At 37.9% G+C, this 10,825-nt stretch overlaps 1 protein-coding gene across 5 annotated transcripts in view; it reads right to left on the reverse strand.

Moving 5' to 3' along the window:
- The window catches only part of LOC144090333 (syntaxin-binding protein 5-like), a 49,593-nt gene that overhangs the window by 12,109 nt on the left and 26,659 nt on the right, over window positions 1–10,825 (reverse strand). Inside the window, exons 18-23 of one of the 5 annotated variants that reach the window (XM_077621756.1) lie at window positions 10,599–10,750; window positions 5,898–5,960; window positions 5,755–5,811; window positions 2,784–2,831; window positions 1,608–1,658; window positions 1,362–1,478 (exon numbers count right to left, since the gene is read on the reverse strand). In XM_077621756.1, the coding sequence (XP_077477882.1) occupies window positions 1,362–1,478; window positions 1,608–1,658; window positions 2,784–2,831; window positions 5,755–5,811; window positions 5,898–5,960; window positions 10,599–10,750 (488 nt within the window). The remainder of the gene's footprint in view (window positions 1–1,361; window positions 1,479–1,607; window positions 1,659–2,783; window positions 2,832–5,754; window positions 5,812–5,897; window positions 5,961–10,598; window positions 10,751–10,825) is intronic. The other 4 variants (XM_077621757.1, XM_077621758.1, XM_077621759.1 and 1 more) reach the window with 4 other exon arrangements.

Below are 10,825 nucleotides of genomic sequence, written 5' to 3' on the forward strand. Positions count from 1 at the left end.
GATGTTCATCACTTTTTTTCGCACGTCTTGAATCTCTTTGGATCATGGCATGTGCTCTGATCTTGTAGCCTACTTCACTATGTCTGACATTCTATTTAAGTGTTTCTTGAATTCAACACGTCGTGGTAATCAGGTGTGGGTGCGGCCTGCGAAATTGAACTCAGCTTTCCCACAATTGTGATTAGTCAGTCATTTTGTGATTTAACAAAGGGGGGCAATTACTTTTTCACAGTGGGCCAGACAAGTTTGTAATTTTTACTACCTTGGTAAATAAAATCATCATTTAGAATCTCTATTTTCTCTTTCCTTGGCGTGTCTCTGTAACATACGAGAATTGATTTGATGAACAACTTGAAGACTAAGCTTCTGGTAACCTTCTATAGAGCCACTGTGGAGAGCATCCTAGCATACTGCATCACAGTGTGGTAGGCTGGAAGCACGGCAGCAGACAAAAAGGCCATGCAGAAAGTGATTAACACTGCCCAGAAGATTGTCGGCTGCTCTCTGCCCTCACTTGAAGACATTGCCAGCCCTCGATACCTCAGCAGAGCCAGGAACATCATCGGGGACCCATACCACCCTGGTCACAATCTGTTCCAGCTGCTGCCCTCTGGCAGACGCTATAGGTCCCACAAAGTATGGACAAATAGGCTTAAGGACAGTTTTTTTCCACATCCATCAGGACTCTAAACTTGCGGTAACACGACACACAATCCTTTCTGCGTAATAACTTCGGGGTGAGGTAATATGAATAGATGTTGGGCGGTGATCTGCCTCCTACTGGCTGACTAAAGGTAAGTGAAAGACAGTGAGAGGTAACTGATCCGCTCGGGGGGTGATTCGATGTATCCATCACGGCAGAATGCCAAATTACGAGTCCGAAATTATCACTTATTTGGGTCTTTTGCCGGGAAAACGCACCTTATGGAGAAGCACTACCAATTTTGTCATACGCAGTTTCTGGGTATGATGACAATTGGGCTTTTGTCGAGTCAGTGATGAAGACAAAGCCTATGTCCGATTATTATTATTATGTCCGATTATTATTACCTACCCTACAGGACAAACCGTTTTATTTATATTTCATTTTAAAAACAAAAAGTGAAAATAGTTAATATTGTTTTTATCTTAAAAAAACTTGAAATTCCATTATTTCTCGAGTCCTCGATCTTTCATTGTGGACTCCATAAATTATTTTTTGGAAAAAAAAAAAAAAATTAATGCACATGGTTTACTTTCACAGACAACAAAATATGACAAGCCTGGCCATGGGCTTTGAGTTTGACACCTTTGCGTTTGCATCACCATGTGAGTTAGTAACCGGTGCCCTCTTCAGCCAGGTCGACCCGTGGTGCACTCACTCATGTTGTGGTCTGAGTTTGCCACGGGGAAGACAAGTTTCACACTTTTGCGAGTTGTCGTAGGTGTGCCGCCGGGGCTGTGATAACAGCGGTTCCTGGACGGGATGGAATGTCGTTCTGCCCGTGGTGTTAACACAAACATACTCTACCTTATATTGCTTAATACATTGGTAAAAAATCCATGAAAATTGAATTTAAAAAAAAAAGGTCAAGAAAAAAAGGAAATATTTAGCAGCTTAGGCTTACCCAGGTTTGGCTTTTGCTCATTAGATGAACTAATTTTCCGTGACATCCTGGCTGAAACACAAACACAAGATCCCTCTTTTGTGAGGAAATGACACTGGCGATGGGAAAATGTGATTTTTTTTACGAATTAGCTGCCATTGACAGCGATAGATGTCAAAATCATTTCAGCTGGGAGTGGCTGGCAGCAATCATTTGTTTGTGAATGGCAGCCAATGAGTTAAAAGGTGGTGATATGACCTGTATGGCACAGTTAAAGGATCTATTTACATTTTATAATTGAGGGGATCAAAGGAGGCCAATAAATATGCTTTTTATTTATTAAAAAATAAAATAAAAGGAAAAATAACTAAGAGAAACATAAAAATTCTGTTATTTCTTGTAATATATTTTATAACTAGCCTAAAGATAGAACTGAAACAATGTTCAGTTTATTTAAAATCTTTATCAATTGAAACCAAAAAAGTATTTTTTAAACTTGCTATTATTATGATTTAGCCATAACAGGGTGTATTTCTGTTATATTAGTATATATATTAGTATTTTAGATTAGCTCTGGATAATATTACAAAATTGTCAAACTACAACACACAAAAAATGTACATCTCACCGAGATAAAGTTTTTGTTTCTAATAAATAAAAAGCTTATCACACTTAAGATAAAATCCCTAAAAACTGAAAAGAAAAAAGTAACTTGTTTAAATAAATAAAAATCAATCAATAAATAGGAGTGGCAGTTTTCAACTGCAGTTGCCAGACTAAATCTTATCACCACCCTTTCACAAACAATCAAAAACCTGCCCTGTAACAATGAAAACAGCCAGAAAACACAGCGAAGAAGAAGCAAGGATTAAGAGAAAGCCCAACGGTTAGTGCGTCGGCACTACAGCAGCCCTGGAATCCTTAATGAAGCAGCTTGTCAGTTTTTAATACAACCTGAACAGTACAATTTGACTCCAAATTGGGATATCAAATTTGAAGCCTTGATTGGAAAAAGATCATGCAATTAATAGGCATTGTGGTCACAAAAAAAAGCATGATTATACTATTGAAAGACATTTTGATTCCACACTTTGGGTCTCATTGTGACAAAGGCAGAGAGATTGTTAGAGGGCTATCGACCACGAGAGAGAGAAAAAGGGGCAAAATGCACACTCGCTTGTGTGGCTGATACAGTACCAAAGTCAATGGCAACCGTCTTGGAAAAACGTCTGCTTTTGTACTTCACTGGAAATAGTTCACAAGGAAAGAAATGTCACATGTCTACACACCATCAACACACACACATTCAAGCGCATGGACATATAGACATAAAAAGTCAGACAAATGGACACACGCATACACAAGCACAAATTAGTGCTGGGGCATATGATAGAAGTGCCAAACTCGTGGCCTGGGGGGAAAATATGGCCCACTACGCCAGCAAAATTAAATTGTTTTTTTGATTAACCCCACCCCTCATCATTATAAAAAATAAATAAATAGAATATTCTATTGTCCAAAATGAAATATCTGAGACAACACAAGTTAGATAATATATATTGCATTTAATTTGTTTTTAATAAAAATAGCAAACTGTTTTTTCTGTGGGTATCGTTTTTTTCTGTTTATTAAAAAAAAGAAAATGACGATGAAAAAATGCTTGTAAAGAGAATGTTGGTATCACAAGGCTTAAAAATGACAACATTTAAAAACTGTGATCAGGTTTGGATTCCACACCTAAAAATTTGTTCAATATTGTTACAATATGTGATATTTTTTTCTAATTTTTGCTAAGAATTCATAGATATATAGTCGGGGAAAAAGTTCCGTACTCTTTGGCATTTCTTACATTTCTGCCTAAATTGGTCATGAAAAAAAATGATCTGATCCTTCCAACAAAGTCAAGAATAAACAAACAATGGCTGCATGAACTAAAACCACTCAAACAATTAAATGTCATCATTAATATTTTTACTCGCCATAAAATGGAATTATTCACAGGATCGGGAGGCATAAGTAAGTACAACCTTGGGTATTGAATTGAATGCTTTTATTGTCATTATACAAGTATAATGATATCTAAAGGTAAGGCACAAATAAGAGCTAATTAAACTAATTAGATGGTTAGGCAATTTGACTCGGGTTTGAGCCAACCTAAAGTCCAATCAATGACCCAACCACGGGATAATCGGTTAAAAGGTGTCTTTTGATAAAAGACATATTACCACTACCCACACTCATCATAAATGGTTAGAAACCCATTTCTAAGACCCTTGGTGTCCACGTGTCTACAATGAGAAAAAATGTGTATTAATGGAGACAGTATGGAATGTTTTTTTGCTCTGCCAATGAGTGAGTGAGCGGGCTTTGGATATTACTGGAAAGGAACAGCGAGCAATCAACAATGAGGTAGAAAAGAAGAGTAATGAAGACTTAAGGAGAGCACTGAAACATACTAACATATCTGTTGACACTATCTTAAGAAAGACACTAAACAAGAATGGGAGAAGGTATTGCTGTCCAAAAAGAACATTCATTCTTCTTTAGAGTTGGCAAAAAAGCATTTGGATGCTTCTCACCGCCACTGGAAAAAGTATTGTGGACTGATGAAACCAAATTTGAATTATTTGGGACGAACACAACACATCATTAGTAGAGGAAAGTTGGCACAACACACCATCAGTCCAGTATTGCGGGGGAAGGATTATCGTATGTGTGTGCTTTGCTGATTACAGACATGGACAATTGGTAACTTCTCAAGTATATATATGTATCAGGATATTTTGCCGGTAAACCTTACGCCATCTGAAAAAAATAAAATAAAACCTGACACTCAAAAGAGGATGGGTTCTGCAACAGAACGACTCTAAGCACACAAGCAAGTCGATATTAGAATGGTTTCAAAGGAAAAAAATGGGAATGGCCCAGTCAAAGCCTCGACCTAAACTGTTTTGGCATGGCCTCTCAGGAGAGTCATCAATTCCAAGTCCAGGCATGGCAGGAATCTTACTGAATTCCAACAATTTTGCAAAGCGGAATAGTGTAAGATTTATCACAAACTAACTCAATGTGCATATTTTTTTCCGTTAAAACCCCAAATTGGGTTTCAACAGACAATCTTTCCCAGAGCTGGCGGCCAGAGGAGCGTGCCCTACGCTGACTTGAATTGCAAACTACGGGTTGCAGGAAGGGCCATTAATTAATGCCCATTAAAAAAAATAACGGCCCCAAATAAATTTTGCATTATAGATGTTATTAACGCTTTTGACTGACTGCATTAATTATGAAATGTAATTGTTTGGCTTTTGGTTCAAGTAGACATTCTTGTGTTTGCTGGAGAGATTAGAGTATAGTTTAGATCACAAGAGTCAAAGTGGCGGCCCGGGGGCCAAATCTGGCCCGCTGGATCATTTTGTGCGGCCCGAGTAAGTAAATCATGAGTGATTTCTGTTTTAGGAAATTCAAATGAAGATTATAGATGTGTAGGGAATATTTCCTGTGTTTTCTCATTTTAAATCAACAATTGCAGACGATTTGTACAAATTTGAATGTCCCAAAATGATCTATCGATCAGCACGATTGAAAAAGCTGTCAAATTATTAATCAATTAATTTTGGCAGCCTAGTTGGAAGACGTACTGGCCCTCCAGATGAAATAGAAACTACAACGTGGCACGCAACAAAAAATGAGTTTGACACCCCTGGTTTAGATAATCAAGCCAATTGGCAGAAATGTAAAAATTCGAAAGGTGTATAAACGTTTCCTCGGACTGTATTATGCTAGCTTTCTAATATATATTATATTACGCATTAGAATATATATTAGATAATATAATCCAACTATATTAAGTTAAATGTTTTGAGATGGAATAAGGAAAATCAATGCTACTGTTGATGCATGAAAGGCATCTTTCATTGTTTATTAACATTATGCTAGCGGCGGATATTGAAATCACACAAAATGTATTTTGCATTTAAAATGCACAGTATATGTGCTTTAGGGATGTTTAGTGTTACAATTTACCTTAATCAGAGGCGAAGATTTAGTATGAAGATGGGAAACTTTTTTTTCATCTATGGCTTTGATCTTAAAAGTGCCCAGCACTAATAAGCGCAAAGAAAAAAATACACAGTCACACAGATAGGCAAAGCAGTATACAATACAGTACCCCTTTCTATGAACTTGACCTTGCGTTCGTCATCAGAATTACAAGGTGAAGTGGATCCTAAACGACGAATGGCAGTTTACACACAGGAACGCTCACACACACACTTGCTCAACGCCAATCCACCAAAGTCATCAAGTTCTCACCTGAGTTGGGCGACTTGCAGCGCTCCTCTGCTGTGTTAGCCCCGTCATTGGAATCGCACACCGCTGTTGAATGAAGAAAAAAAAGATAAAAAATAAGTGAATCACCAATGTTAAGATGTTAGTTTTCTTTGTATAACCTCCACCATGATCTGGACGCTGTGGGTTGTGAAGCCATTAGTCCAACAAACAAACAAACAAACCACTTATTCTTAAAAACTACAGTGGCGCTAAAAAATAACTAAGGGCACTACATCTAGATTACAGCAGGAATCCCTGCCTGATGTTTGGACTTACTGAAACGAGAGGAGCGTAGGTTTTTCACTGACTCACAATACATGAGAGTAACTCTGGACATGAAAGACACAGCCTCCGTGGGGACAGCTTAACCAAATCATACAGAAAGAGACCAGAAAAACAAATATGTGAAGACAGGTGCACTGCCGCAATCTATGCAACAAAGAAAGCCTGCAAAAAGGGGCTTGTGTCTTAATTGGGGAAGTGACCATTCAGTTGAAAAATAACAACCTCATAAAGACCTGTCATTCACATGCCTGAACATGAAATTTGGGTCATATAGCAGAAGAAAATATTAACATTTGGTATACAAGGGTAGCCTACCTGACCAAATGTTTTATTAATTTAATTCTTATTTATTTTAAATATTTCTTTTTTATCATTCTTTTCTGTTAATAATCATTACATTAATTTTCTAACATCTAATTACTAAATAAATATTTTATGAAGTTAATACAATTTGGATACAAATGAAATTAATCAAATTCAAAAAAATAATACTCTAAATTTGTTTGTTTTGGGGTATAATCCATTTTGACTGGGAGGGTTGACAAGCATAACTCAACTTATCCCATATCCGTTTTAAATGAAATGAACGTCTGTTGTTGCCAATGAGTTTAATACTATAAACCAGGGGTCGGGAAACTTTTGGACCAAGAGAGCCATAAACAATTTGTATTTTTAAATGTAATTCCTTGAGAGCCATACCCTGCATTTAAAAGTATAAATAAATGTGTTTTTGTCATTTCATTCACTTTTAAAGTACAACATTTATCTATGTTTTCAATAACACTGTTACGCTGTTGGTACTTAATGAGTATATGTGGAACGTGCAAGGGAGTCTAATGAAAAGAAACATTATTACTAAAGCAGCGCTAGCATTAATTTCATTGCCATTTAAATTATGATGTGCCAATGTGAGCTCTCATTGGTCAATGAAGCAATGTTTGTTGTTATTGTGCACTTCTTTGTGAGGCTTTAAATCTCATTATATTTGTATAATGACAATAAAAGCATTCAATACAGAAGAAATTTATGGAGACAGGGACAGCGGAGTGACGAATAATGCAGTGGTGCACCTACAATGATAATTTGAGACCCCTCCATAATTTCTAAATGGAAGAACTTGCAATATAGGAGTGTTCAAATATTTATTGAACTTACTGTAGTTTCTTTTTGTGAGGCTGAAAACAGTCTGTTTGCTTTCCAATGTTGATGATGATTATTATTACTTTTATTTTATTCACTTTACATTGGCCAGCAACATTTTACTTTCAAGGCAAATTTATAAAAATAGATACCTTTAAAATTTTCTGCATCTTATACTGTACCATTACATTTCATGGTGTTCGGCAGGAGCTGTTTTTCCTCAGCAGTTCGCTTTTTTTCAAAATCAAAACTAGATAAAGGTGGCGTCATTGGTGCCGTTTTCATTGATCCCAGAAAAGCATTTAACACCATCAACCACCAAATAGTGCTAACCAAACTGTCTAGTTTTAATTTCTCACCAAGTATGCCAAATTGGATTGAGTCAGGCATATATGTAAGGTCACAGAGTGTCAGGATAAAAAACACAATCTACATCACGGAATAACAATCTTGGGGAACCGCTGGGGTCATAAATGATTTGGCAAGTTGTTGTCCTTTGATTGTAACCTGTCAAATGTATGCTGATGATGCTATTCTATATGTCCAAGCAAAAGATAAAACAAAAACATGCTGCACGAAAACTGAAAATGACAAGTGAAAACTGGCTTGAAACATCCTAACTGCATTTAGACATTTCCTCAAAAAGAGCAACAGCTGACAGTGATCCCAATGTATTTGTCCAAGGTAAAACAATCAATGTAGTCCAAGAGTTTAAATACGTAGGAATCACTCTTGACTCACAACTTCTCTTTAAACAACAGATTTAAAAACACTGAATAGAATTCAATTTAATTTGTCTAACTTTAGGTTACGCAAACTGCACAGATCTGGCCCCACTCCTCATAAATGGAGTATGTGTAGACAGGGTCCAGTCCTTTAAATTCCTGGGGGTCCACGTCACAGATAAGCTCTCCTGGTCTACAAACACCACGGCAGTAGTGAAGAAGGCCCAGAAACGACTCCATTTCCTCAGAGTACTCACGAGGAACAACTTGGACACCAAGCTTCTGGTAACCTTCTATAGAACCACTGTGGAGAGCATCCTGGCATACTGCATCACAGTGTGGTACACTGGAAGCACGGCAGCAGAAAATTATCCATAAAGGCAGAATGCCAAATTACGAGTCCGAAACTATCACTTATTAGGTCTTTTGCCGAGAAAACACACCTTATGGAGAAGCGCTAACAATTTCGTCATACGCAGTTTCTGGGTGTGATAACAATTAGGCTTTTGTTGTTGATGATGACGACAGGGCCTATGTCCGATTATTATTATTATTAGAAACAATCTAACTCCTGAGTCAGCAAAACTGTATTTTGACACAATCATATGACACGTCTTACTGCCTAACAGGTTGGTCGGCCTGCAAGACAAGATTAAAACCAATTGAAAGCATTTATAAGAAAGCTCTGAAAGTATTGGACAGAACAGCAAAAATGTACCATCACTGTCAGATATTAAAAAAACATGAACGCCTGAATTGGGACAATACTGTTAAATATGCTAATGCCATCTTGGTTTACAAAATCTTTCATCACAAAAAAAATTCCAACAGGGGCGGCGGCCTAGCGGCTGGGGTCCTAGGTTCGAATCCAGGTCGATCCACCTCTGTGGAATTTGCATGTTCTCTCCGTGCCTGCGTGTGTTTTCGCCGGGTACTCTGGTTTACGCCCACATTCCAAAAAACATGCATAGTAGGCTGATTGGAAACTCGTGTCCTACAATTGGCTGGCCACCGATTCAGGGTGTCCCCCGCCTCTGGCCCGAATTCAGCTGGGATAGGCTCCAGCACCCTCCGTGACGCTAGTGAAGATAAAGCGGTTCAGGAAATTAATGACTGAATGAAAATTCCAACGGATCAACGAGAGCTGGTTCTAGAAGTGACTGACTGTGTAGGTCTCTTCAGAAAGAGTCCATTTAGCCAAAGCACCTTCTCTGTTCGTGCCTCACATACCTGGAACTCAATACCAATTACTCCCGTCCCTGAACCTCTTTGCCAATCATCTTAAAGACTGTGTTAGGTTCATCCAATTGTACGTTTATCCTTAGGTTTTTCCAATTCAGCTTTCAATAAAAAAGGCATCTGTAGTCACATCCCATTTAATTCTTGCAAGAGAGAATACATCCGGCAGCTCGCCCCACCCAAGATTATTCTAAAGAACGGCATTATGTCCTGCCCATTTAAGGCTTCAAATCAAAACAATTACAAGGTTATTGATTCCATTTGCGTAAGCAAGAAACAAAACAATTCACATCTGCGTAAGCAAGAAACAAAACAATTCCATAATCAAGCAACCCAAGCGTCAACCTAGCGTCACAAATTAAAACAATATGCTTGATAGTCATCCGCTGACCCAACAACAATTTAAGCGTCCTTCACCGATCTTCATTGTGAAACTCGCATCTGGGGAAAAGGTTGAGGTGTATCTCCCAGTACTCAGTCCTCGGAGCAAGGACTCGGTGTATTGTTTTATGTCTTTGCCTTGTATCTCTCGCTGGAAACCAGCTGTCCTGGAGAGCGACCTTGGCGTAAGCGTTTGTCTTCGTTGGAAGCGATCAACACATATTTTAATATAGTTACACATTTAGGATGAGCAAATATATTGATTAATATAGTAAGCATGTATATTATAAGGCTCTATATTCATTGCAAACACATTTATAATAATGATTACCCCAACAGACTGGCTGCTCGATGAACAATATTGTGATCACGACACTGCCTATACCTGTGCTACATGCATGTGTTGCATCGTTTCTATTCTAGTCTTTTGTCCTGTTTTTTTTCCTCCTCCCTACTATTGCCTTATTGATTTTATCTTGTGTTTTTAACATCAACCTGCACAAGGAACCAAAGATGGAAATTAGCCTTTGGCTATAATCTTACATATTTACATGTAGTTTACGTTCATAAATATGTATTGCCCCTTTATTAAATAAATCGAACTCAAGTCAATCCGTGAGACAGACTAAAATGCAGGCTCCGAGGATCAATGCGTATACATCCCTAAAATATAGTTTTTAAAAATGTAATTTTGATTCTTCCACAAGAACAACATGAGTGCGATCTAGAACCTTCTTGCTAAAAAAACATACTCCAATTTAGAAATGAGCATGCCACGTTTAGTTTTGATTAGCATTTAAAAAAAAATCCCCCCCAAAAATTCCCCATTGTTAGACTAATGACAGAAAATACTACTAATGAATATCTAAAATGTGTACTGACAGAATAACAAAACAGTGACAAGATTTCTGACCTCCGGAGGGCTGGCGGGTTTTGCGCGGGGAGCACGGCTGCCTCTGGTATGGCTCCGATGGGGTGTACAGCTCTGACATGCCCATGTTGAGCAACAGTGTTTTCTGGAGGTAGTCCACCACCGCCAGGCCGCTGCTGTTACCAAACACTACCCTAAAAACACCACAGAAGATGTGAGATAAATATCATGCAATCAGTTTAGTTATATTATGGCATTTACATTTGTTA

The sequence above is a fragment of the Stigmatopora argus genome, chromosome 15 (assembly GCF_051989625.1).
Source record: "Stigmatopora argus isolate UIUO_Sarg chromosome 15, RoL_Sarg_1.0, whole genome shotgun sequence".
In the NCBI taxonomy this organism is placed as follows: domain Eukaryota; kingdom Metazoa; phylum Chordata; class Actinopteri; order Syngnathiformes; family Syngnathidae; genus Stigmatopora; species Stigmatopora argus.